At 38.4% G+C, this 27,848-nt stretch overlaps 1 protein-coding gene across 3 annotated transcripts in view; it reads left to right on the top strand.

The window, feature by feature from the left end:
* The window catches only part of DPY19L3 (dpy-19 like C-mannosyltransferase 3), a 74,965-nt gene that overhangs the window by 5,210 nt on the left and 41,907 nt on the right, over positions 1–27,848 (top strand). The window contains exons 3-6 of one of the 3 annotated variants that reach the window (XM_032613593.1): positions 20,023–20,113; positions 25,171–25,198; positions 26,496–26,617; positions 27,592–27,737. In XM_032613593.1, the coding sequence (XP_032469484.1) occupies positions 20,023–20,113; positions 25,171–25,198; positions 26,496–26,617; positions 27,592–27,737 (387 nt within the window). Of the gene's footprint in view, positions 1–20,022; positions 20,114–24,205; positions 24,246–25,170; positions 25,199–26,495; positions 26,618–27,591; positions 27,738–27,848 lie in introns of those variants that run through there. The other 2 variants (XM_032613594.1, XM_032613592.1) reach the window with 2 other exon arrangements.

Here is a 27,848-nt window from a genome sequence, read left to right as displayed (position 1 = left end):
TTGCCAGTGGTTTTCATCCAAATATACCTTTCTTTTCATCAGAAATGTCATGATCTTTGACCTTATTTCCCACCATGGCTTTTAATGATTAGTTGCTTACAAAGGTAAAATTGAGTTTCACAGGGCAAAGATTTATCATCTATGAGAATATTCAAAAGTATCTATGCAGAATGTGAAGACAGTTCCCAAAGAGAATTTTCCAAAATATTTTGAGCTTTGGTTCCGTTATTGGAATGAGTCTCCAAAGGAGACTGCTTTGAATGACAAATTTTATTTTTATGAGTAATTTCTAGTATGTTTATTTTTAAAACCTGTCATATTACTTTATAGGTACAGCATGGATATATCTTTATACAAATAATCATGATACCAAAAAATAATAATTCTTACCCTTCAGTGACAGTTGGTAGTTTTTCTGGTCAAGAAACATTTTACTCACCTGTCTCTTTAAAATTGAGTACCTATAAACAGATTCCCTGGAATTGAGAAATTTAAAACTTATTTATTAATACAAGTATTCTGAATAAAGCCTGGAATTTCCCCTTTGTGGGCATAAAATCAAAATTAAATGCTAGTAACTCTATAGCAAGGAGACATGGTGAAAGAGCTAACATAATTTTAAACTGTAAGTTTAGCTCTTTAACTTAAAGCTTATATGTGGCCCTACTAGCACCCTTAAATAGATATAGCCCATCATCAAGAAACCTGAAGAAAAGGCCAGGTCATGTATGGCTTTGTAGACTGGGCAGGAGTTGGAAGGATGTACTGATTCATCGTTTGTGTGGAGTGCAGTTGAGGGGGAAGAATTATCAGTGATGACCTTCTTTTCTCCCGTTAGTAGAAGGATAGATGGGTAGATCTTCATTCGCTATGATCTTGAACCCTGTGGGAGGAGCAGATCTGAAGGGTACAGTGACTTCTAACCAACTGCCCGGAGTTAAGCCACACTTTATAGGTTGAGGGCACAGTCCTCCCCAAAACTGACCCTTACTTCAGAAGCCAGTCACAACTTTAGGGGACCCCAGGCTACTCTCACTTCTGAACAACTGGCTATCCATTCACTAAAATGACACAGAACTCAGGAAAGCTCTGTACTTATAATTACAATTTTATTATAGAAATAGGATACAAATCAGAACAGCCAAAGGGAGAGGCACAGTGGGAAAAGTCTGGGAGAGTCCCAGACTCCCAAGTTTCCATTGTCCTCTTCCTATAGAGTCAGGATGCATTACCCTCCTGGCACATCAGTGTGCGACAACGTGTAGAGTATTGCCAGCCAGGGAAGCTTACCTGAGCTCTGGTGTTGAGAGTTTTTACTGGTGTTTCATTATGTATGCATGATTAATTAAATCATGGGCCACAAGGTTGAACTCAATCTCCAGCTGCTCTCCACTTGCCAGAGGTCGGACTGATATCTGTTGGCTCAGAGCGCCAACCCTCTAAGCATACGGTTGGTCTTTCTGGCTTGTCCAGCTCCCATCCTGAGTCATCTCCTTAGCAAAAACCATCTAGGGGCCCGCCCTGAGTCACCTGTTAGCACAAGCTGTCAGATGTGGGCCAAGGAGCCTACCATGAATAACAAAGATACTCTTGTCACAGGGAAATTCAAGAGTTTATTGGCTACCTCTCTGGAACTGGAGACAAAGGCCAACCACATTCTTTTTTATGCAGGAGGCAGCGAGGCAAGAAATGATGAGTTCAGGTTTGGATACATTGTGAGTCACTTTCAAAACAATCCAAGTAAAGATATGGAGTAAGGGGAGCTGGATTTACGGATCTGAAGGCAGGAGTTCCATGTGTGTTGGAAATGGACCTTTTCATGTTACCAGCTTATAGCTGTGTGGGCAGGATTGTTTGAGGAGTATGTAGCGTGAGAAGAAAGACCGGAGGCCAGATTCTGCCTCTGCCTCAGACACAGGCTGGGAGAAGCTGTGAGACAGGTGCACCCTCTCACAGGCCTCCCCACACCACCTGCACCCCTTACACTTAAAGCTGAGCTCAGAGTCTTGGTGCGTTTTTCCCTCTCTATTCAAGCTCTCTGGTTTTTTTCACCCCTGTGTCACAAGAGGAATCCTCAGATGTTGTAATCATTTCTCAAACCAGATGATAGGCTGGCTTATTTTTCATCTTAGAATTATCTAGACCCAGTGGTCTCCAACAGAACTCTCTGTACTGAAGGAAATGATCTAAATCTACACTGTCCAGTACAGTAGCTGCCAGCCAGATGTAGTGATTGAACACTGGAAATGTGGCTAGTGCATCAGAGGAACTAAATTTTAAATTTTATTTAAATTGAACTTTAATTTTAAAGTGCTTATACATTTTCTGTGAATAAACCAGTGAAATCAGCCATTACTGATCAACGGTATTACTTAGCCAAAGGGAAAGCTCATTTTCAGAGTTTATACGCCTTCCTAAATTTACTCCTTTACATCATTTTCATCTTGGGGGATGATGGGAATATTTGAGAAGTGTAAATCTATTTCCCTTTTTTATTTGAGTTATAACTTATCAAAATTGCCAGGCTAGTTTTTTATGTAAATACTTTGATCTTTTGAATACTTTGAATTAGTTGTAATTATTCAGAGAGTAAAAATATTGCTAATAAAATAGACTAATCATACATTCAGTTTATGCATTCAAAGTAATTTTTTTAAATGTTCATAGCAGTGTTAGTATTTCATATGTGGGAACCCTGGGACAGAGAAACTTGGAGCCGAAAAGAAGAAGATGTTGGTTTAAATGGTCACAGAAAATGTGTATGTAGTATCCTTTCTTAGCATATTTTTTAAATTAAAAAGTTAGTTTCCTGTTGTCTTAACCATTGTGTTATATTGCCCTTGCTGCGAAATTTAAAGTATAAGAGATTTTTTTAAATATCCTTGATTGAATGTCTGCTATGTCCTTGGCACTGTTATAGGTGCATTTTACATTTATTTTATTTAATCTGGTTGTTTCCAAAGCCCAAACATTTTAACTCTAACTTGTCCTTTAAATGCAACCTGCTTTTTTTTTGCTGCTCTTTATTACAAACAAAACAAACTAAAGGGTTTAAAGCCCATACTCTTACTTGCTGTGCTTCCCTTACAGTGCCTGGCACATCGTCAGTGCTGAGTAGACAGTGGTCTGTTGGAGTAGAGTTAATCTCTAGTGGGGAGGGAGTGGTGTAGGCAGGGGAGGCAGGGAGACACCTGGCTGCTGTAAAGAACCTGGGTTGGAATTGGAGCAAAAGGATGCAACTTTGGAGCTTGCCTCCAGGGATAGGACATAGTACTGGCAAGTGGGGAGCCAGTCATTGCATTTTTAATGATTTGTGTTTCGTAGGTGCTGGAGTAAATCTCTGTATGGTCTTGATTGTTTTTCTTTTTGGAACATTGTGTTTTTTATTGCACAGACTATACTGTGACAACAACAAAAACTTTTTTTAATGAAAAACATTACTTAGTATTCATTACCCTTAACAAAAAACAGTTTTCATTTTTCCCTTCCATTCTTCATCCTGTACATGTATATATTTTACTTATTTATGACCCCAATATAGATAGTTTTTACAATCATCGTATGCTTTTTCCATATACAATTATATATTTTCACAAACACAGTTATTATATAAATGAATAGCTATATACTTTAATATTTTTGACATTTTTATACTCTTGGTCATTTCACTATTTCCATGCTCCCAACTTGGGGTAGATTGTTTCTAACTGTGGTTAGACCCCTAAAATTGCTTACTTAACTTCTTATTTTAAAGCGGTAGGATAAAGATGTCAGTTCCTTCTTTTGTTTAGAATTACCTCAGAGCAATGAAAGAAAATGAAAAACAGTCAGATTCCTTCTTTGATGAAACTAAGAGAGGTCTGTAATCTGGAACCACAATATATGAGGAAGGGCTGCCAAATCCAGTGAAACTCCAAGGAGTGTAGAAAGATGCTGAGAGAGAACTTCTAAAGCTGCAGATTTTAGGTAAAGCTGCTGAAGTTTAGTCCTCCAAAGTCACTGGCATATTCTGAGGGATAAACCAGTGGTCCCCTGTGTGAGACCATGGGACTAGATGTGAGGAGTAATGACAGAAGCTTTCCTGTATACACTTTGGTGTGAAAGAGAAACAAGGTAGACAGGCTGAAAGGAGTAATCACAGAGACAAACCATTCTTGTAAAAGTAGAGTTTAAGCAGACCAGGATAAAGAGAGAAAACTTGCATTTTCAACAGCCCTGAAGCTGCCGATCTCTGAAGACTAAAATGAGGAAAAGACTAAAGAGCTCACTCTTGTAATCCACTCTGTATCAGCAGAAAAATTCTTGCTGGCCTGAGTTATGTCCCAGCCCTCTCCCCTACATGTAGCTGATTTGGTAAGAACTTGCCACATTTAGAAATGACTAGTAATCAGAAAGGAACTAGCACAGGATCTGTACAATAATACTGCAAGAAAAAGGGAAGAGAAAAACAAGAACAAACGATACATGAAGAACCAGAAAACTTTTACAGCAGAGACGTGAAGATTGTGGCCAAACATGTCACATTAAAAAACAAACAATAAAGCATTTGCCACTGTAGAAGGTGAATTCAAAGCAGGAATGTAAGAATGTATATACCATCTTCAAAGAGATTTGTAGGAAGATAAAAGGAAATGAAACATGAGCTGGCAGAACTTAGTCAAGAAATAGAATATTTAAAGATATAACCATAATAGAAATCATGACTATGTAAGAAGCAACACACAGGAGACCAGAATCTGCAAAAAGCACAGAAGAGAAAAGTTGGACAGGACTGATGAAAGTAAACAAAATGAAATAGAATTAGTAAAGTTAAAATATGAGAAGTGACAGCTAAGGAAGACAACAGAAAGATTGCATTATTTGTGTCCCAAAGGAAGCAAAACCATGAAACAGGGAAAAAAATGTTTAAATCTATAATTCAAGAAAACTTTCCAAAAATAAAGGAAAACTTGAATCTACAAACTGAATGGACACGATGGGTCCCAGGAACATTTGGCCTAGAAAAATCATTAGCAGGATATAGCTATGAAATTCCTGTACCTAAATAGTAAGAAACCTTTGGACATCCAGACAAAAGATCAGGTTACCTATATGAGGAAACAAAGATCAGTCTGGCTTCCAAGTTTTCCAAGTAACATATAGTTACCCAAAGACCTTGAATGATGTCTACAAAGGACTCACGTAAAAGAAAGTGATTTATGTATTTTAACCCAGTTATTCCATCATATATAAAGCACCATTCAAATGTTTTTGACTCTGAGAAATACGTATTTTTAAGAACACCTGGAGAAATTGGCAGAGCAAAAACTTTATCCAGTCAAGAGATAAAAGGCAAAACAATGTTAGAAAGATTGTCAAATTTATTTAACTGTGGAACTAAGACTAAATAGATACAGAACAAAATATATATGATATGAATAGTATAATAACATAATGTTATTATGTAATAGTAACACAATAGCAGTGTAATAATTACATAACACAAGTTAGAAGAGGAAGGAAAAGAAAAGGTAAAAAAGTGGTGGAAAGGGCTTCCCTGGTGGCACAGTGGTTGAGAGTCCACCTGCCGATGCATGGGACATGGGTTCGTGCCCCGGTCCGGAAGGATCCCACATGCCGCAGAGCAGCTAGGCCCATGAGCCATGGCCGCTGAGCCTGCGCGTCCGGAGCCTGTGCTCCACAACAGGAGAGGCCACAACAGTGAGAGGCCTGCGTACTGTAAAAAAAAAAAGATGGTGGAAGTATCCTGATGTATCTTTTATAGCTAAAAGTCAAAAAGTTACAACTAAAAGTGATGTCAAGAAACAGACACACAGTATATATAAAGAAAATTCCAAGAAAAATAATATCAAGTAAAATTGGGCAGGGGAGAAGTATAAATTTCATAAGATTGTCATAACTTGTTATAGGAAGTCAGTAGATACTAGCCATAGAAACAAAGAATTAAGTTATTCTCTGAAGTTATAAAGAAAGGTAACCCCTAGAACAAAAACATCAACCTTCCAAATTAAAGAAATGTACACACACATACACACATATTGAAACAAGCTGACACAGATCATGTAGTGAAGGATTTGTTCTAAAGAGCAGTAAAAAGCATGATACAATATGTATTAACACAAGTATGTCTAATTATTTTTGATTAAATAAGTATCAGTGGGTTTTACTCACCTAATAAAAACTCTGGATCACAAAGCAAAATCCAAATCACATCATATACGCATAAGATCCTCCCAGAACAGTAAGAATCCTCCTTAGACAGATTAGGCCACAGGTGTGGATAAGGACTTAATAAATGCAGAAAGGGGAAAGAAAGTATCAGACAGAAAGTATTAAATGAGGCAAAGAAGGGCAATATTTCAGTGATAAAGATACAAACTGTGACTATCCATGCATCAGATAATCGCAATATTTACAAAGCAGAAACCACAGGAAATGTAAGAAGAGTATAGAAATACATTAGTATTGAGGAGTTTTAATTCTTTCCCAGTTCATATAAAAGCAAGTGGACAAAAATAAGTAAGGATATAGAAGACCTAGTGAAAATATTGAATATGATAGATCTAATCTGTAAATATCTAAAGATACATTCATTTCCAGTATCCACAGAACATTCACTAAAACATTGATAAATTAAGCCATAAGGAAAAATCTCAGATCCAAAAATACAGAAATTATATGGACAATATTCTCTAATCACAGTGTGATAGCGCATAGTCTTGGCCTGTTCCTGACTTTGGGCATAAAGGTCACAGTATCCTCTTTTGTTAATTTATTCATTCACTTAAATAAAAATTGCAGATAACTAATTAAAAAGAAAAATTGCTTACTATCTAGAAATTTTAAAATATTTAAAAAGTAACTTTTGGGCCACAGGTAATTAAAACTGAATTTATAGAAATTATAAATGAAATCTAGAAAATGATGAAAACCATATTTCAGGATTATGGAATATACCTAAGAGAGTACTCAGAAGAAAATTTGTAGCTGTAAATACTATATTATGAAATAATTAATATATTGTGCAATAAATGAATTATTCCTCTTATGAAATCTCACAACAGAAGGAGCGATAAAGGTAAAAGAAATTGATCACCTAGAAAGTAGGAAAACAGTTCATAAATCAGTGGTCATTTGGGGGGTGAAAACTAAAGAAACGAAAGAAAGATAAAGATGGGGTAGGAAATGAAAATATCCAAAATAAGAAATAACAGAAATAATTATGGAGATGGAACTTCCTTGGAGGTCCATTGGTTAAGACTCCGTGCTTCCACTGCAGGGGGCACAGGTTCGATCCCTGGCAGGGAAACTAGGATCCCACATGCCGTGCAGCACGGCCAAAAAAAAGAAGAAATAATTACAGAGGTCATGAAATATGGTAACAGAGAAATAACCATAGAGACCATGAAATAAGAAAGAGCCACATGAGACTATTTTGTTTGATTTTATGCAAATTAGATGAATAGATGAAATGGGTGATTTCCTATAAGAATATATTTTTTAAATATTTATTTATTCTTATGTTTTGGTTGTGCTGGGTCTTAGTGGTGGCACGCACGGGATCTTTGTTGCAGCATGCAGGATCTTTAGTTGTGGCATGTGGACTTCTTAGTTGCAGCATGGGAACTCTTAGTTGTGGCATGCATGCGGGATCTAGTTCCCTGACCAGAGATCAAACCCGGGCCCCCTGCATTGGGAGTGCAGAGTCTTACCCACTGGAACACCAGGGAAGTCCCTAGAAGAACATTAATTACCAAAACGGTCCCAGTAAACACAATTATTTCTGTAGATGTGATAGAGAACACTTGAGAAATATTATACCTACCTATCCCCCAACCCCAAAATACCAGACCCTGTTGATTTTATGGAGGAATTCTACCAAACTTTTAAAGAACCAAAATATTCCAATGCTATTTGAGCCATCCTAGAACACTAAAGAGGAAGAAAACTTCCAAATTATTGCTATAAATCAGGTATTACACACCAAAACTGAGAATCAGACTATAACAACAGTCAGTTCTTATTCCCACCAGTTATGTTATATAAAGTCACTGAGAATAGTGAATTAGTGAATAGTGAACCGTGACTCCTGGGGAAATATGTACATATGTATAGACACACTTATATCACACATAGGTTACAATCTTAAATCCTAAGAACTCCTCCTGGTAGATTCTATTTTCTTTTTTCTCACAAAAGAGAAAGTGAGTTTCAGAAATGTTAAGCGAGTTGCCTGAGGCCATCCACTAACTGGTGCCAGAGCTGGGATGCAAACCCTCTGCGACTGGCCCCAGAGCTAGGGCTCCTCGCGCTGTGCTGCACTGCTGCCCCTTACTGTCTTTATCCTCTGATCATCTCTGTGTGAGAGCTGGAGCAAGAGGCAGACCACAGCTGGGAACTGTGCACATCAGGCAACTCACATGTCTACAAATGACTGCAAAATACAGCAAGTATTGATTTTTGTCATTTTTGTTGTTACAAATAAATTTTAGCTAGTAGGCAAATTTGCAAATAGGAAATCCATGAATAATGAGGATCAACTGCATATAATCCAGATAATATTAAAAAAATGAAACTCAGAGACTAATCCCACTCTCTATATTGGACCCAAAATCCTAATTAATGCTAGTAAAGAGAGTCCAGTAGCACATTAAAGCATGCCACACCATGAAAAAGTCATTTTTCTGCCAGGAATGCAAAGGAGATTGTTGGGAAATATATACTTTTTTTTTTTTTTTTGCCATATTAGTACCTCAAGAGATGTAAAAAAAGGTATTTGAAAAAAATTCAACATCAGTTCTTTGTAATGTACATAACTCAAAATAGGAATGGACTAGGTGAGCCCATCACATCAGTAGAATACACAAATAAAAACCATGTGATTATCTCAAAAAACACAGGAAAAGCATTTAACAAAGTTTGACAACCTTTATGATAAAAATGCTCAACCATCTAGAAATAGAACTTTAGCCTCATAAAGGGCATTTGTCCAAAAGGGCATTTGTCAAAAACCCACAGTTAAGAGCATACTTAATGATGAAAGACTAAGAGCTTTCTCCCTGAGATCAGGAACAAGACAAGGATTTCTGCGGTAGCCACTTGTATTCAACATTGTACTAGACAGTTTGTCAGGGAAATAATGGCAAGGAAATGAAATGAAAGGCATGAAGTAAAACTCTCTCTTTGTAGATGACACGTATATAGAATCCACTAAAAAAAACTATTAGAACTAATGAGTTTATCAGGGTTGCAGGATAACAAGATCAATATGCAGAAATTAATTGTATTCCTATACAGTAGCAATGAGCAATCCAAAAGTGAAATTAAGAAAACAGTTCCAGCACTTCCCTGGTGGCGCAGTGGTTAAGAATCCACCTGCCAATGCAGAGGAAATGGGTTTGAGCCCTGGCCCGGGAAGATCCTATATGCTGTGGAGCAACTAAGCCCTTGTGCCACAACTATTGAAGCCCACACGCCTAGAGCCTGTGCTCAGCAACAAGAGGAGCCACTGCAATGAGAAGCCTATACACCGCAACAAAGAGTAGCCCCTGCTCACCACAGCTAGAGAAAGCCCACGCGTGGCAACGAAGACCCAGCACAGCTAAAAATAAATTTATTGAAAAAAAAAAAAGGAAAGCAATTCCACTTACACATCAACAAAAAGTAAAATACTTAGGAATAAATTTAACCAAAAAGTATAAAACTTAAACCATGTCCATGCATTGAAGACAATATTGTTAAGATGGCAATACTCCCCAAGTTCAACATGATTCCTCTCAGAATCCCAGGTGGATTTTTTGCAGAAATTGACAAACTGATCCTAAAATTTATGTGGAATAAGTGACCCAGAATAGCCAAAACAGAACAAAGTTGGGAGACTCACACTTCCTGATTTCAAAACCTGCAATATCAAGGCTACAATAATCAAGAGAGTGTAGTGCTGTCTTAAGAATGGACATAGAGATCGATGGAATGGAATTGAGAGTACCTTACGTTTATGGTCAATTGATTTTCAACAGAGGTACCAAGACAATTAAATGGAGAAAGAATAGTCTTTTTAACAAATGGTCTGGAGACGACTGGGTATTTACATGCAAAAGAATGAATTTGGGCCCTTTTCTCATACTACATGCAAAAATTAACACAAAATGGATCATAGACCCAAATGTAAGGGTTAAAACTATGAAACTTTTAGAAGAAAACATGAATAAATTTTCATGGCCTTGGGTTGGCTAAGCTTTCTTAGATACAACACCAAAAGCACAAGTGACTAAAGGAAAAATAGTTAAATTGGACTTCATCAAAGTTAGAAACTTTTGTGCTCTAAAGTACACCATTAAGAAAGTGAAAAGACAACACTCAGAGTGGGAGAAAATATTTACAAATCATGTCTGGTAAGGGATTTGTATCTAGAAAATATAAATAACTATTACAACTTAATGATAAAAAAAAAACCTAATTTTTGAAATGAGCAAAGGACTTAATAGACATTTCTCCAAAGATGATATACATATGGCCAACAAGCACATGAAAAGATGCTCAGCCCCATTAACTACCAGGGAAATTAAAATCAAAACCCACAGTGAGATAACACTTCACACCTACTAGCAGGGTTATTATAAAAAGACATAATAACAACTGTTGACAAGGATGTGGAGCAGTTGGAACCCATCTACCACTTTGGAAAAAGTCCAGCAGGTCCTCAGTCAGACACAGAGTTATCACATGATCTTAGCAATTCTACTCCTAAGGGTACACCCAAGAAAAAAGAAAACATATCCACAAAAAAATTGTAAACAAATGTACATAACAGCATTTTTCATAATAGCCAAAAAGAGGAAACAATTCTAATGTCATCAGTAGATGAATGGGTAAAGAAAAGGTGGTATATCCATACGATGGAATATTATTCAGCAGTTTTGAAATGAATTACTGATACATGCTACAGCATAGATGAACCTTGAAAACATGCTAATTGAAAGAAGCCAGGCGCAAAGGACATATTCTGTGATTCCAGGAGAGGCCAATCTAAAGAGACAGAAAGTAGATTGGTGATTGCTTAGGGTTAGAGGGCGTGTGGAATTTGCAGGGTGACAGCCCAGGAGTGTGGGTAATGAAAATGTTCCAAAATTGATTGTACTGATGGATTCATAACTCTGTGAATATAGTAAAAGCCACTGACTTGTACACTTTAAAAGGGTAAATTGTATGTGAATTCTACCTCAGTGAAACTTAAAAGACTAGATGCATACTTTTTGTTTAAATATAGCATGCATACGTCTAAGACCAAATGTTAAGACCTTACTGATTAGGGAAACACTAGAAAAATGGTGTTCAAAAGAAATTTCTGTTGGCTGAAGAGTTCTTTATCTGTGCTGTGGTAATACTATAGCCATTATCCAAATATGCTCAGGAACTGAGAAAATGAACTTTTAATTGTTTTTTTAAATAAATTGATGTATATATGTATTTATTTGTAGCATTGGGTCTTCGTTGCTCTGTGCGGGCTTTCTCTAGTTGCATCAAGTTGGGGCTACTCTTCATTGTGGTGCCAGAGCTTCTCATTGCGGTGACTTCTCTTGTTGCGGAGCATGGGCTCTAGGTGCGCGGGCTTCAGTAGTTGCGGCATTTGGGCTCCACAAAAGCCCAGGACCAGATGGCTTCACAGGCAAATTTTACCAAACGTTTAGAGAAGAGCTAACACTGAGCCCTCTCAAACTCTTCCCAAAAATTGCAGAGGGAGGAACACTCCCAAATTCATTCTATGAAGCCACCATCACCCTGATACCAAACCCAGAAAAAGATATCACAAAAAAAGAAAATTATAGACCAATGTCACTGATTAACATAGATGCAAAAATCCTGAACAAAATACTTGCAAACAGAATCCAACAACATATAAAAAGGATCATACACCATGACCAAGTGGGATTTATCCCAGGGATGCAAGGATTCTTCAATATATGCAAATTAATCAATGTGATACACCATATTAACAAATAAAGGAATAAAAACCATAGGATCATCTCAATAGATGCAGAAAAAGCTTTTGACAGAATTCAACACCAATTTATAATAAACTCTCTAGGAAGTGGGCATAGAGGGAACCTACCTCAACATAATTAAGGCCATATATGACAGACCCACAACAAACATCATACTCAGTGGTGAAGAACTGAAAGCATTTCCATCAAGATCAAGAATGAGACAAGGATGTCCACTCTCGCCACTATTATTCAATGGTGAAGTCCTAGCCACGGCAATCAGAGAAGAAAAAGAAATAAAAGGAATACAAATTGGAAAAGAAGTAAAACTGTCACTGTTTACGGATGACATGATACTATACATAGAAAATCCTAAAGATGCCACCAGAAAACTACTAGAACTAATCAGTGAATTTGGTAAGGTTGCAGGATACAAAATTAATGCACAGAAATCTCTGGCATTCCTATACACTAACAACGAAAAATCAGAAAGAGAAATTAAGGAAACAATCCCATTTACCATCGCAACAAAAAGAATAAAATACCTAGGAATAAACCTACCTAAGGAGGCAAAAGACTTGTACTCAAAAAACTATAAAACACTGATGAATGAAATCAAAGATGACATAAACAGATGGAGAAATATACCATGTTCTTGGATTGGAAGAATCAATATTGTGAAAATGACTATACTACCCAAAGCAATCTACAGATTCAGTGCAATCCCTATCAAACTACCAATGGCATTCTTCACAGAATTAGAACAAAAAATTTTACAATTCATATGGAAACACAAAAGATCACAAATACAAAAGCAGTCTTGAAAAAGAGAAATGGAGCTGGAGGAATCAGTCTCCCCAACTTGATACTATACTACAAAGTTGCAGTAATCAAGACAGTATGGTACTGGCACAAAAACAGAAATATAGATCAATGGTACAGGATAGAAAGCCCAGAGATAGACCCATGCACGTATGGTCACCTAATTTACGGCAAAGGAGGCAAGAGCATACAATGGAGAAAAGACAGCCTCTTCAATAAGTGGTGCTGGGAAAACTGGGCAGCTACATGTCAAAGAATGAAATTAGAACACTACCTAACACCATACACAAAAATTAACGCCAAATGGATTAAAGACCTAAATGTAAGACCAGAACTATAAAACTCTTAGAGGAAAACATAGGAAAAACATTCTTTGACATAAACCACAGCAAGATCTTTTTTGACCCACCTCCTAGAGTGATGAAAATAAAAACAAAAATAAACAAATGGGACCTAAATAAACTTAAAATCTATTGCACAGCAAAGGAAACCATAAACAAGACAAAAAGACCACTCTCAGAATGGGAGAAAATGTTTGCAAATGAAATGATGGACAAAGGGTTAATCTCCAAAATATACAAACAGCTCATGGTGCTCAATATCAACAAAAAAAACAAAAAACAATCCAATTAAAAAATGGGCAGAAGACCTAAATAGACATTTCAGCAAAGAAGACATACAGATGGCCAAGACGCACATGAAAAGCTGCTCAACATCACTAATTATTAGAGAAATGCAAATCAGAACTACAATGAGGTATCACCTCACACCAATCAGAATGGCCATCATCAAAAATCTACAAACAGTAAATGCTGGAAAGGGTGTGGTGAAAAGGGAACCCTCCTGCACTGTTGGTGGGAATGTAAATTGATACAGCCACTATGGAGAACAGTATGGAGGTTCCTTAGAAAACTAAAAATAGAGCTGCCATATGACCCAGCGATCCCACTACTGGCATATACCCTGAGAAAACCGTAATTCAAAAAGAGTCATGTACCACAATGTTCATTGCAGCTCTATTTACAATAGTCAGGACATGGAGGCAACCTAAGTGTCCATCAACAGATGAATGGATAAAGAAGATGTGGCACATATATACAATGTAATATTACTCAGCCATAAAGAGAAACGAAATTGAGTTATTTGTAGTGAGGTGGATGTACCTAGAGTCTGTCATACAGAGCGAAGTAAGTCAGAAAGAGAAAAACAAATACATACATGGAATCTAAAAAAAAAAAAAATGGTACTGATAAACGTACTGGCAGGGCAGGAATAAAGATGTAGACATAGAGAATGGACTTGAGGACACGGGGAGGGAGGGGGAAGCTGGGGCGAGGTGTGAGGAGCAGCAACATACATATACTAGCAAATGTAAATGGTTAGCTAGTGGGAAGCTGCTGCATAGCACAGGGAGACAGCTCAGTGCTTTGTGACAACCGAGAGGGGTGGGATAGGGAGGGTGTGAGGGAGGCTCAAGAGGGAGGGGATATGGGGATATATGTATACATATGGCTGATTCAGTTTGTTGTACAACAGAAACTAACACAGTATGGTGAAGCAATTATACTCCAATAAAGATCTATTAAAAAAAAAACTTTGTTTGCTGAAAAGTTCTTTATCTTTGCTGTGGTAATACTATAGCCATTATCCAAATATGCTCAGGAACTGAGGAACTGAATTTTTAATTTTTTTTAAATATACATTTATTTATTTTTTGGCTGCGTTGGGTCTCCCTTGACTGAATGCGGGCTTTCTCTAGTTGTGGCAAATGGGGGTTACTCTTTGTTGCAGTGCGCAGGCTTCTCATAGTGGTGGCTTCTCTTGTTGCAGAGCACAGGCTCTAGGCACGTGGGTTTCAGTAGTTATGGCACAGGGGCTCAATAGTTGTGGCTTGCGGGCTCTAGAGTGCAGGCTCAGTAGTTGTGGCACACAGGCTTAGTTGTTCCGCAGCATGTGGGATCTTCCCAGACCAGGGCTTGAACCCATGTCCCCTGCATTGGCAGGCGGATTCTTAACCACTGTGCCACCAGGGAAGCCCCTGAATTTTTAATTGTAATTAAATTAAGTAGGCACATGTGGCCCACATTAAATCCTTCAAGAAATCCCAATCAGTTTTCTTTTGACAGTGTCTAGAATCCGATCACCTCTCACAACCTCCGCCTTTGTCTCTACCAGGATTACTTCAGCAGCCCCCTTCCTGGTTTCCCGGCTTTGCCCTTGTCCCGTAGAATCTATTCTGAACACAGCAGCCAGTGCGATTCTTCTAAATATATAGCAGTGTATGTCTCTGCTCAAAACCCTTCACATTCAAACTCAACATGTCTAAAACCAAACTCCTGACCTCCCCACCTCCTGCACACACACCTTGTAACTCAGAGTATGAGCCCAGAGTCCTTGTGTCTCCCAGACTCAGTGGTCCAGCCCCTAACCCCATATTACATCTCAGATTCTACTTCTGTCCCTACAGCCCCCCGACCTTATTACTGCCCCTTCCTTGTTCCCTCCACTCCAGCCACACTGTCTTCCTCGCTGATCTCCAGGGTGCATGTGGGCTGTTTTGCCTGACTGATGGGCTCTCCCCTCAGACATCCACATGGCTCACTACCTCACCTCTTCCGCTCTCTAGTCAGTGTCACTTCATCAGCGAGGCTTTCCCTGTCCACCTCCAGGATCATGGCACCACCCCCTTCCCTCCCTATACCACTTCTCTGCTTTCCTTTGTATATTTTACTTGTTTATTTGTTCCCTTCTCCTTCTGCTCTAGATTATAAATTCCATGAAGGCAGAGATCTGTGTCTCTTTTCTTCCCTGCTAAATCTCCCAGCAAAAGAATGCTTGTCAATTGTTGGTGGTCAGTAGGTATTTGTTGAATGAATAAATGAGTGGATGGGTGGATGAATGAATGAGTGAATGACGAAGATCGACTGGAGGAAGAAGATACCAATTAGAAGCACAGAATCCAGTGGGGAGGCTAGTTTAATAGGCAAAGAATTGTCATTCCTTCTAATTGATACCTGTCTTTCCTTGAACAGTCATTTTCCTTTTTAAAAAATGCATTGTTCTTTCTCATTGAAACTTAAACTCCTTGGAATCAAGGACTGAATTCTTATACCTTTTTGTTTCCTCAGAAAATAAACGTTCAGTTATAAGGAAAGGTAATTCTCATTTGGCCAAAAGTACTCAAGTCACTCAATTTTTTTAAGTCTTTTTTCTTTATGCTAACATTTTTTCTTATTTATTTGATTTTATAGAATTTGCACATCTTCCCATTGAATACTCCTGCAAAGCAAGGAGTCTTTAGACCAAATAGGGTTAATCCGCACAGTGGTAACTATGGTAGAACCACAACGGATAGATAATTGCTTCAGCCGAGCCCAGTGGAAATACTGTCACTTCAACAATAGTCTAACCTAGTCACAAACACTGCTTGGCAGCTGTCATATGTCATGGCTTTTAATCAACTCTAGGGCAAGAATCATTCCATTCTAACAGATGGACGTGAATTTAACCAGACAATAAACCATGTATGTGCCATAAATATGTTTGCTGAGGGCATGATTCCCTGTACAGAACTTTAAGAACAGCTGTCTTATCATGAGCTACTGTTGCTTAGCGAGATGATTTGTTAACTTAATTCTGAAAGATTACATTTGTCTTTAATGTAATCTTTAATGTGAATTTTACCTTTAATGTTAATCGTTCAATGGCTTCCCCACTACCAGTTGCCTAGTTGTTTTGGGGGGGGCAATTTTTATAAACAAAGTTATTTACATGAGATTTTTTTAAACTAATGATATGGTTCCTTTGCAAATTTGGTGTCATTTGTCTAAAAGGGCTTATTACCTTTTGTGTGTTGCCAGGGCATGCAAAACATTAGTTGCATGCCCTGGCAACATTAATTAGTCATTTTCTTTTCTTCATGCTTATTTCCTTTTAGTACTTCTGTTAAATTACTATATTAACTACTACTTAAATGGCTTTAGCTGTACAATTTCTTAAAAATACAATTATTTTGTCTTTCTGCTTTTCTCTGTCATCTTCAGAGACAATGTTTTTTATTCTCTCAACAGTGCTTCCCCTGTGGAACTTGTGCAATTTAAAATATGAAGTATTTGTTCGTTTTGTGTTCTTCACAGGGTAACTTCTACTGATGTACCTTTTCATTGGCACTATCCACCAGGCAAAGTATAAATTGCTGTATAAAAACTGGAAAAGTGTTTTGAGTAGAGCAGATGTTCTCTTAGCATGAAGCAGATGTAAAACTTGCAAGTGTCTGTCTAATAAAGTATAGCATTTGGTTCTATACAGCTGGTGCCAAGATTACCAATTAATCATGTTGAAAGGCATTTTTACTAATCAGGATCCCCTCTGTTCTTTACACATTCTGGGTATGTTAAAATAGAGAGAGATGGGGCACAAAAGTGGCTTTCTACTTTTAGTACTTTGAGCAGTTTTTTTTCTCTTTCTGCATCTTCATGAAGTCAGTCTCCTTTTAGAACCATGTCCGATAGGGAGCCCCCTACATGTGAATGACTGTTTTCATTCTCCAGTTTGGTTTGGGCATGAGTGTTTGGTGTTAGAATATTCCATTGAAGGCAGCTGGAGAGAAGGAAAGGAATGTAATATACTTAATGTGGTTTTTTTTCTTATTTGCGTGGGCAAAAGCTAGTATTTGCTTAGTTAATGTCAATTCATAGTTTCTATGGTTACCTGACCACGGAGGAGGTTGAACATTCTGGAAACAATTAATACCAATTTAGTTTTATGTTATCAAAAGCAGTGGAGCAGTTTTTCCCAAAGATTAAAGGTGAATGGATTAATGTGACTGCCAAAAGATAAAACTTTACAGGTATGAAAGACACAACAGGGTTTCCCTGGTGGCGCAGTGGTTGAGAGTCCGCCTGCCCATGCAGGGGACGCGGGTTCGTGCCCCGGTCCGGGAAGATCCCACATGCCGCGGAGTGGCTGGCCCGTGACCCATGGCTGCTGGGCCTGCGCGTCCGGAGCCTGTGCTCCGCGGCGGGAGAGGCCACGGCAGTGAGAGGCCCGCATAGCGCAAAAAAAAAAAAAAAAAAAAAAAAAGACACAACACAAATCAGTAGCAAATGTAAAAGCTAAAAGAGCTACATCATTTTCTGTTGTCCTTTTTGTAAAGCAAGTGTGCTAATGAAATTAAATTTCAAAACCCAATGAGCCTTTTTTTTCTTATGTTTGATTTCCCAAGGATAAATTTGTTTTCTGGGCTCCCCTGGTTGCGCAGTGGTTGAGAGTCCGCCTGCCAATGCAGGGGACACGGGTTTGCACCCCGGTCCGGGAAGATCCCACATGCCACGGAGCGGCTGGGCCCGTGAGCCATGGCCGCTGAGCCTGCGCATCCAGAGCCTGTGTTCCGCAACGGGAGAGGCCACAACAGTGAGAGGCCCGTGTACCGCAAAAAAAAAAAAAAAAAAAAAAAAAAAAATTGTTTTCTGTGAAAGGAAGCTCATTATATAAGATGGTTTGCTACCCTGTGCCTTCTGCTTTTTTAAAAAAGAGTTAATGATGCAACATAATTGTTTTAATATCAGTAAGTGGATGTTTATACTCTTTGATAGTTGAGTATTCAATGCTCTATTCGTGAATTAATTTATAATACTTTTTTAAAGGGTAGGAGAAATGTCTTTAAATATCTTTCTTTTATTATTTTTATTTTTGGCTGTGTCGGGTCTTAGTTGCAGGCGCACGGGCTCTTCGTTGGCCCACGGCATGTGGGATCTTCGTTCCCCCACCAGGGATCGAACCTTCATCCCCTGCATTGGAAGGCGGATTCTTAACCACTGGACCACCAGGGAAGTCCCTCTTTAAATATCTTAAGGGCAGATCTGAAGATAAATAGCATGACTGGTTCTTTTAATGAAATGTTTATTACTATTTGAAAAATAATTGGAGGTAGGGGAAAACAAAGATGTGCTAAAAGAAGTTTATCCACTAGAAAGTAAGATATTCAGTGTTTATCATCCTCCACCAGTAAAGTTGGGTTTGTGGAATATGGATCCGCTGTATAGGAAAAAACATAGATGGTATTACATTTTAGACAGTGTGTTGCAGAACCTGGTTTTTTCAACACTGGTGTAAAAGAATCTATAATGACATAGGTTTTATATATATATATATATTTTTTTTTTTTTTTTTTTTTTTTTTTGCGGTACGTGGGCCTCTCACTTTTGTGGCCTCTCGCGCCGTGGAGCACAGGCTCCGGACGCACAGGCCCAGCGGCTGGCTCACGGGCCCAGCCGCTCCGCGGCATGTGGGATCCTCCTGGACCGGGGCACAAACCCCCGTCCCCTGCATCGGCAGGCAGACCCCCAACCACTGTGCCACCAGGGAAGCCCCAGTTATAATTTTTTTTCACTTATACTGTTATATATATATGAAATATAGGATCTAAGAATATTAATAGGATTATTCCAGAAAGTCTTCCCCATTCTTGTTACCAGTTGCCTCCATATTTTATATTACTGATTTAAATCTTAAATTTCATAAAAGCACGTTACAACCAAATTGACTAATAGCTACTACTTTAAATTTTCAGTTCTTCTAAAATTGAATATTTATATAAAAGCAGTTTAATATTTCTTGTAGCCATTTTCCTACATGAACATCTTTCCACCAAGGTTACACTTGTCAAAGTAAAATTCACATGTAAAAGGTCTGCCCCATTTTACTAAGAATACCTTGTATTCTTAGAATAAAAAGAAAATTATTAATCTTATATAATATTTTTAGCTTTTAGGCAGGTGTCTAATGCAGTTATAGTTCTTTTTATTTGAGAGACTTTTTTCTACTGTCCCTATTTTGTTTTTCACTAATATTACATAAGAATGGTGGTACTTCTTTAAGGTTTTAATTTGTGTGAAGTTAAAAACGTTAACTCTGAAACATTAACTTAAATGGAACTAGTTTTCTCCATTGTTAAAAATGGTTTGTTATAGGAAATTTTAAACATCCACAAAAATAGCGAGAATAGTGAAATAAACCCCTATAATATACACCCAGCTTCAATAAGTATCAGCCTTTTATTGTTTTTATTTGCCAAGATTTCTTAAGACTGTTGTCAGAGGTTTTTGTTTTTGTGTTTTTCTTTTAAGTTGTAGTTCTATATCCTGTTTCTACAGTGACAATAGATATCTAAACAAAACTAGGTCATGTAAACCCAGTAGACCTAACTTTATTTCAGGAAGTGGAGCGAGAAATCTCATTCAGAACAGAATGTGGACTGTATTACTCCTACTACAAGCAGATGCTGCAGGCTCCAACCCTCATGCAAGGTAATCACAACTGATAGTTTTATTTGGGGTCTACTGCATTCTTTTCAATATTTCTGCTAAAATATACTTCTGCACTAATGCATTCTAAATGCTTTATAGATCTTGTGTAGTTTTTCCTTGAACTTGTATAGTTTTTTTCCTTGTTAACATAATCAGTCCATGAAAATGTTTTGCTTTGGAAGAAGTTACGTAATATTTTATGTAGTTCTCCTCTCCTTGCTTCTCAGCCCTACTCCCTCCCTAATTATCTGTTCACAGTTTCTTGGTTTTGCTGTTAATTGTTTTCATGGTCATTTTGGAAAAGGTCTTTGTATGTGAAAGGAGTATTGTCTGAAAACAGGAGACGTTTTGGTAGTACAAATGAGAATTACAGTTGTCTTTTTTGTCCCCAGTGCCCCCATTCATTCCTTTATTTTGCAGTTACCATTTTCCCATGTTTTCTGTGTTTCTAAGTGGTTTAGAGCACATACTCTTTACCTTTACTCCATTTAATGGAACCCTCCAAAAGGGTCTCTCCTACTCAATATATGCGTTATGTGCTTCATATGGGTGCATATAACAGAGAATTGCCTTTTTCTAGGCTTTGTTTGGAATCAGATATATTTTTGGCAAGAATTCTTCATGGGCGATGTTTTGTACTTCTAATTTTATCACGATAGGAGACATGAAATTTTGGTTGCCTTTCTTTTAGTGCCATAAAAGTTAATCAGTTGATTCCTGTGTGGATAGTTGCATTCACACATAATAAGGTTAATTACTCACCAGCCTTGCACTTAATGGTTTTAGCAGCCATTGATGACTATTGCCTCTGTCCATTATTTCAATAGAGTTACAGAAGTGACTCTCATTCCTCCTGCATTTATTAGCTGGAACTCTGTTAGATAGAAAACCTTTTTCTCATCAGCTATTTGATTACCCCGAGCTACAGTTTATCAAAAAAGGCAGGATAAGTGTTGATTTTTCCCCCATACAGTTGATCCTCATTATTCATGGATTCTGTATTTGCAAATTCACCGACTCTCTGAAACTTATTTGTAACCCCAGAATCAATAGTCCTGGTGCTTTCACAGTCATTCATGGGCATGTGCACAGCAGTGAAAATTTTTAGTTGCTTCATTTGTGTGTTTCCAGCTGAGGTCAAATAAAGTGATGCAGTGCTTTTGTGTTTCAGCTCAGACTACAGAGTCCTTTTCACAATCTGTTTAGTGCCATGTTTTTTTTGCATTTTTGTGGTTTTCGTTGGTGATTTTCCTGTTTAAAGTGGCCCACAAGCGTAGTGCTGCAGTGCTGTCTAGTTTTCCTAAGTGCGAGAAGGCTATGGTGAAGGCATACAGAGAAAATAACGTGTGTTAGATGAGCTTTGTTCACGTGTGAGTTAGAGTGCTGTCAGCCATGAGTTAAATGTTAATGAAACAACAATATATACTAAAGGTGTCTTTAGACAAAAACTCATATAAATCAAGGTCATGTGTTGATCAGTTGATGAAAATGCATGACCAGAAGCTTGTAGGAAAGTAACCCTGTATTTCCTCCTCATTCAGTATTGCTAATACAGTTTTCATTGCAATTTTATAGAACATAACTGTGGTGAGTAATGAGAATCAGCTGTACTTACAAGTTCTCAAAATTATGAGTTGCTTCTCTAGCATTCCCCAAAGCAGGGGTTCTTATTGAAGGGCAGTTGTGTCCCTGGGGGACATCTGGAATGTCCAGAGATGGTTTTGATTGTTACACTTTACGGAGGAGAGGGTGAGTGTGCTACTGGAATTAAGTGAGTAGAGGGCAGAGATGCTGCTAAACATCCTGTAGTGCTCGGGACCAAAATGTCAAAATACTGGTAGTGTTGAAGTTGAAAACCTCTGCTCTAAAGGTGAATAATGAGTATTTTCTTTCTAAATATCGCTATGAACTCAGTGGTTGATCTGTTTCAATTCATTTAGTTATTTGTTAAGATTATTCTTTTAGAAACTTTCAAACATATAAAAAGGTAGAGAAAATCCTCTAATGGATTTGCACTCAAGTATCACTCAATTACAGTGGTTACCAGTTTATGACCAATCTTGTTTCCTCTCTACCCCCATCCTCAACCTGGATAATTTTGGAGTAACTCCAAGACATCATATTGCTTCATCTGTAAATATATCAGTATAATTTTCTAAAGAATGGCAATTCCCTTTTTTTTTTTTTTTTTTTTTTTTTGCGGTACACGGGCCTCTCACTGCTGTGGCCTCCCCCGCTGCGGAGCACAGGCTCCGGACGCGCAGGCTCAGCGGCCATGGCTCACGGGCCCAGCCGCTCCGCAGCATGCGGGATCCTCCCGGACTGGGGCACGAACCCGTGTCCCCTGCATCGGCAGGCGGACTCTCAACCACTGCGCCACCAGGGAAGCCCATCCCTTTTATAAACATAACCAAGTTGTCATTATCATAATTAAGAAGTTACTTAATATCAAATATCTATTCAATATTCTCATTTTCCTCTTACAGATTTTTAATGTAGTTTTGAAATCCAAATAAAGCTCATACATTGCAGTCTTTCGCTATGTCTTTGTTTCTTTTAAGCTATGGATTTCTCACCATCTTTTTTTTCTTGTAATTCTTCACTGGAAACACTGATTGCTTTGTCTGAGTTTTCTACTTTCTGGATTTTGGTGGAGCCCCAATGGTGCCATTCAGTGTTTCTCTGTTGTCTGAATTTCCTCTTAATTGGCAGTTAGATCTAGAGGCTTGCTCAGATTTAGGTTCTGCTTTTTAGCAAGAATACTTCCTAGATGGTGTTGTACACTTCCACATCAGGGGGTACATAATGTGCAGCTCATTCTTTTGGAGTTTAGACTGGGCCATCCATTATTAAGTTCTTAGTTAGCCTTTCACCTAGGTTTATCACCATTGATGATCATTACTTAAATCTGTTCATTACATAAGGACTATAGCATGGTGATATTCTGATTCTGTAATTCCTTCCATCATTATCAGATGGACTTCCTCTCTAAATAAAAACGTTTTCTCATCAAGTATTTGGCAACCCAGAATGTCAGTTCCTAAAGGAAAGGTGGGATAAGTATTGATCCTTTCCCTTTGTTTTAGAATGAGTTACCTCTCTAGCATCCCCTAAAGGTTTGCTTTTTAAATATTATCATAAACACATGGATTTCTAACATATTTCATGCATTTCAATCTTTTGCATTATTCTTCTTATAACAAGTTGTCCAGTCTTTGGCCAGTGGGATGCCCTTCAAATCAGCTGCTGTCTTTTTTTTTTTTTTTTTTGGCTGCATTGGGTTTTTCGTTGCTGTGCAGGCTTTCTCTAGTTGTGGCAAGCTGGGGCTACTCTTCATTGTGGTGCACAGGCTTCTCATTGCGGTGGCTTGTCTCGTTGCGGAGCACGGGTTCTAGGCATGCAGGCTTCCGTAGTTGTGGCTTGTGGGCTCTAGAGCGCAGGCTCAGTAGTTGTGGCACCTGGGCTTAGTTGCTCTGCGGCATGTGGGATCTTCCCGGACCAGGGCTTGAACCCTTCTCCTCTGCATTGGCAGGTGGATTCTTAACCACCAACTGCTGTCTTTTTGACATGACTCCAGTAGCCTTTGAAAACTCCTTTGGCATGACAAGATGTTTCAAGCCCATTTTGTGTATTTCCTACCCATGACCCAGAATCAGCTGTTTCTCCAAGGAGCCCCAGTTCTCTTTAGTGGCTATTTAGAGACCACAGTCTGGGTACTAGAGGCACTTATTGCTACTAGTTTGGTCCTTATTTCCAGACCTTTAGTGAGCAGAGTAGGAAATGTGACTTTTTTTTCCTAAAAGAAAATATGAATAGAGCTATTTTTAGTTCAAAATTAGGATAACAAGGTTTTTACTTTTTTGACTTTATATTTGTATCTTGTTTTCTTTAAGTTGAAAATTTTGGCTTCTATGACATTATCACTTATTTGTTTTATGCTGCTATGTAGAATACTTTCAGTGTAGCAATGATAATATTGCTACTAACTGTATGATTGCCTGAAAACAGTTCAAGCTGTCTTTCTAATTCTTCTTGTCCTTAGGATGTAGCCTACTAGGAATTTACAGTCATATTCCTCTATTCCCAAGAACACTGGAAAGAGTTCTTTTTATGTGACCAAGCTACCAACTCAGTAGGTTTCTTTGTTTTATCTTGCTTTTGGTTTTCAGTGATTGCTTTGTTAAAAAATTTTATATATTTTTTATACTTATTAAAAAAATGTTTACATGGTTCCAAAGTCAAAACGCTAAAACAGGGAGCATTCAGGGAAGTCCACCTCCATCCCTGTCACCTCCACCCTGTTTCTTTCCTCACTCTTTAGGTAACTATTTGTATTCGTTTTTGGTTTATTCTTCTACCATTAGTATTTTCAATATAAGCAAATACTTTATATATTCATATTTTCCCTTTTATTACAGAAAAAACCCTGCTTACTGTATACACTGTCCTCTGTCTTGCTTTTTTCACTTGACTGAAATCTCGATCACTCTATAGTAGAGTATCATGATATTCCTTATTTATTTACTTACTTATTTTCTTGCAGTTGCATAGTACTTCTTGGTGTGGGTAACCATAACTTTATTCAAGTAGCCTTCTTGTCCTTGTCTACTCAGGCTGCCATAACAAACTAACATTGACTGGGTGGCTTAAAAAAACAGAAATTTATTTTCTCACAGTTCCAAAGGCTGGAAGTCTAAGATCAGAGTACCAGCACAGTTGGGTTCTGGTGAGGACTCTCTTGGCTTGTTGCTGGCCACCTCTCTTTGCATCCTCACATGGAAGACAGAGACAGAGAGCAAGCTCTCCAGTGTCTCTTCTGATAAGAGCACTAATCCCATTATGAGGGTCCCCCTCTTATAACCTTTGTCTCTACCTAATTACCTCCCAAAGGCCCATCTTCAATACCATCACATTGGAGGGGGGCGGCCTTAGGGCTTCAAAATAGGGGGCCATATAAAGTCTCAGTCCATAACACTCCTGTATTAGTCTAGTAGGACTGCCGTAACAAAATAACACAGAGTGGGTAGCTTAAACAGTACAAATTTATTTTCTTTCAGTTCTGGAGGCCAGAAGTCTACGATCAAGGTACTGTCGGGGTTGGTTTCTGGTGAAGCCTCTTTCTGGCTTGTAGATGGCCACCTTCTTGCCATGTCCTTACAAGGCCTTTCCGCTGTGTGTGTGCATAGAGGGAGGGAGAGAGCCCTCTCTTGTTCGTTCCTCTTCTTTTAAGGACACCAAGTCCTATCTGATTAAGGCCCCACCCTATGACCTCACTTAATCTTTTTACCTCCTTGTAGACCCTGTCCAAATACAGACACATTGGGGTTAGGGCTTCAACATAGGAATTTGGGGGGACACATTTCATTCCAAAACACCTCCTGTTGATGGACTTTGGCATTGTTTCTGATCTTTTGCTTTTACAGATGGCACTGCAGGAATGACCTTGTACCTATGTCATTTTGTCTTTTTGCCAGTCTGTCTTTGGAATCTGTTCCTAGACATGGGCTTCCTGGATCAAAGAGTAAATGCACATGTAATTTTGCTAGGTGTTGCCAAATTGTCTTCCATAGGGATTATACCATTTTGCATTCCCAGCTACAGTGTATGAAAGAGCCTTACAGCCTCGCTAACAGAGTATATTGTCAAACTTCTTGATTTTTTCCAAGCTGCTAGGTGAGAAACAATATCTTAGTGTAGTTTTAATTTGCTATTCTAGTAGGAGTGAGGTTGAGCATCTTTTCAGATGTGTAAGGACCGTGTGCATGTTTTCTTCTGTGAACTGTTCATACCTTCTGTTAATTAGTTGGCTTGGTTACAGTAGCAAATGACCTCAATATAACAATGGAATTCTATAACAACAGATTTATTTCTCACTCTCATTATCCAGCCCCTATGTGGAACATACTGTTACCACTGCAGAGGGAAAGAGCAAGATTGCTGGTGGAAGCATGCATTGTCTCTTAAAGATTCTGCTCAGATGTGACCTGTGTCACATCCACTCACCTGCCATTGGTCAGAGCAAGTCAAATGGCCAAACCCATCCCTGGGGGTGGGAGGGAGGCTTCATATACTCTCCCAAAGGAGGTACTACAGGTCTCATGGCAGGAAGGCAGAGCAGGGAAATATAAAATCCTCTTGCCCAAATTTCTGTAGAAGAATCATACGGTTCTTCTATTACATCACAGAAGTTATAATTTACCTATGTTTGTGTAAACATTTAAATAATGTCCATCTAATATATGGTATGCTTTTCATGGATAGGACTATTATATCCGCAACACCTAGCACATTCTCTGGCGTATACTAAAGAATCTATGAATAGTTTTGAATGAATAATTTAATTATAATTATCTTTTACTGAATTTTCAAATATCAATCTTAGGTTTTCATGGCTTAATATATGATAACAAAACCGAATCTATGAGGACAATTAACCTCCTTCAACGAATGAATATTTACCAAGAGGTTTTTCTCAGTATTTTATATAGAGTTCTACCCATACAGGTATGTTGTGTTCTGTGACATTGAATTTAATATTAGATGAAAGTCAAAGTCTGACATTTTAAGTTGAATGTTTCACATATGTTTTTCTGATCTTCAACTAGCTTGGTATAAAAACAGTAGTATCCTAATTTTCTCCATACATATTGTGATTTTTGCTTTTTATTTATATTTTGTAAGATATTTTTACATATAGATGCTTCCAGGCTTAAAGTATGCAGTCTAGAAGCTGATAAATATTTTCATTTGGAAACATGTGATCACTCCTCATTTATCTTTTTTTTTTTTTTCTTTGCGTTAGTAGGGCCTCTCACTGTTGTGGCCTCTCCCGTTGCGGAGCACAGGCTCCAGAAGCGCAGGCTCAGCGGCCATGGCTCACAGGCCCAGCCGCTCCGCAGCATGTGGGATCCTCCCAGACTGGGGCACGAACCCGCGTCCCCTGCATCGGCAGGCAGACTCCCAACCACTGCGCCACCAGGGAAGCCCCTCATTTATCTTTGAAATAAAAAAACAACAACCTGGAGAGTTAGCAAATCACAGTGACCACTTCTCATGTGAATAAGGTAATACTGGATAAAGTTAGCTGTAAAACTCGTCTAAAGAATGAAACTGGGGACTTCCCTGGTGGTCCAGTGGTGAGGACTCCACGCTCCCAATGCAGGGGGCCTGGGTTTGATCCCTGGTCAGGGTACTAGATCCCACGTGCCGCAACTAAGACCCAGGGCAGCCAAATAAATAAATAAATACTTTAAAAAAACAAAAAATGAAGCCAGAATCCTCAAGGACTTCCTTTTCTGCTTTTGTATTGAGAAGAAAGGCTGCTAGCACACTTTTACACAGGAAGGAGTGATGTACGCTTATTTCTTGGAATTAATACCAAGCTTCTGAATATTAAATTTCCACTGTCATATTTTGTAAATGGCAATGAGAAGGAGTAGGGCTTCTTTAACAGACTTTTTTTTATCATTCCCTTACAGAAATATATAGAGCCAGTTTATTTTTATATTTACACCTTATTTGGACTCCAAGCAATGTATGTCACAGCTCTTTACATAACCAGCTGGCTCCTGAGTGGTACGTGGCTGTCAGGACTCTTAGCAGCTTTCTGGTATGTCACAAATAGGTGAGTTGGAATCAGTATTCCCTTCTCCCTTTTTAAGGTATAAGTTAAAGTGAAGTTACTTCATTTCCAGTTTAAAGAAGGTTGTTCTGCCACATTTTGTGTGGAGTATTT

This window comes from Phocoena sinus, chromosome 19 (assembly GCF_008692025.1).
Source record: "Phocoena sinus isolate mPhoSin1 chromosome 19, mPhoSin1.pri, whole genome shotgun sequence".
Taxonomy (NCBI): domain Eukaryota; kingdom Metazoa; phylum Chordata; class Mammalia; order Artiodactyla; family Phocoenidae; genus Phocoena; species Phocoena sinus.
The sequence above is the reverse complement of the archived record's forward strand: the minus strand, read 5'-3'. Positions and strand labels throughout refer to the sequence as shown.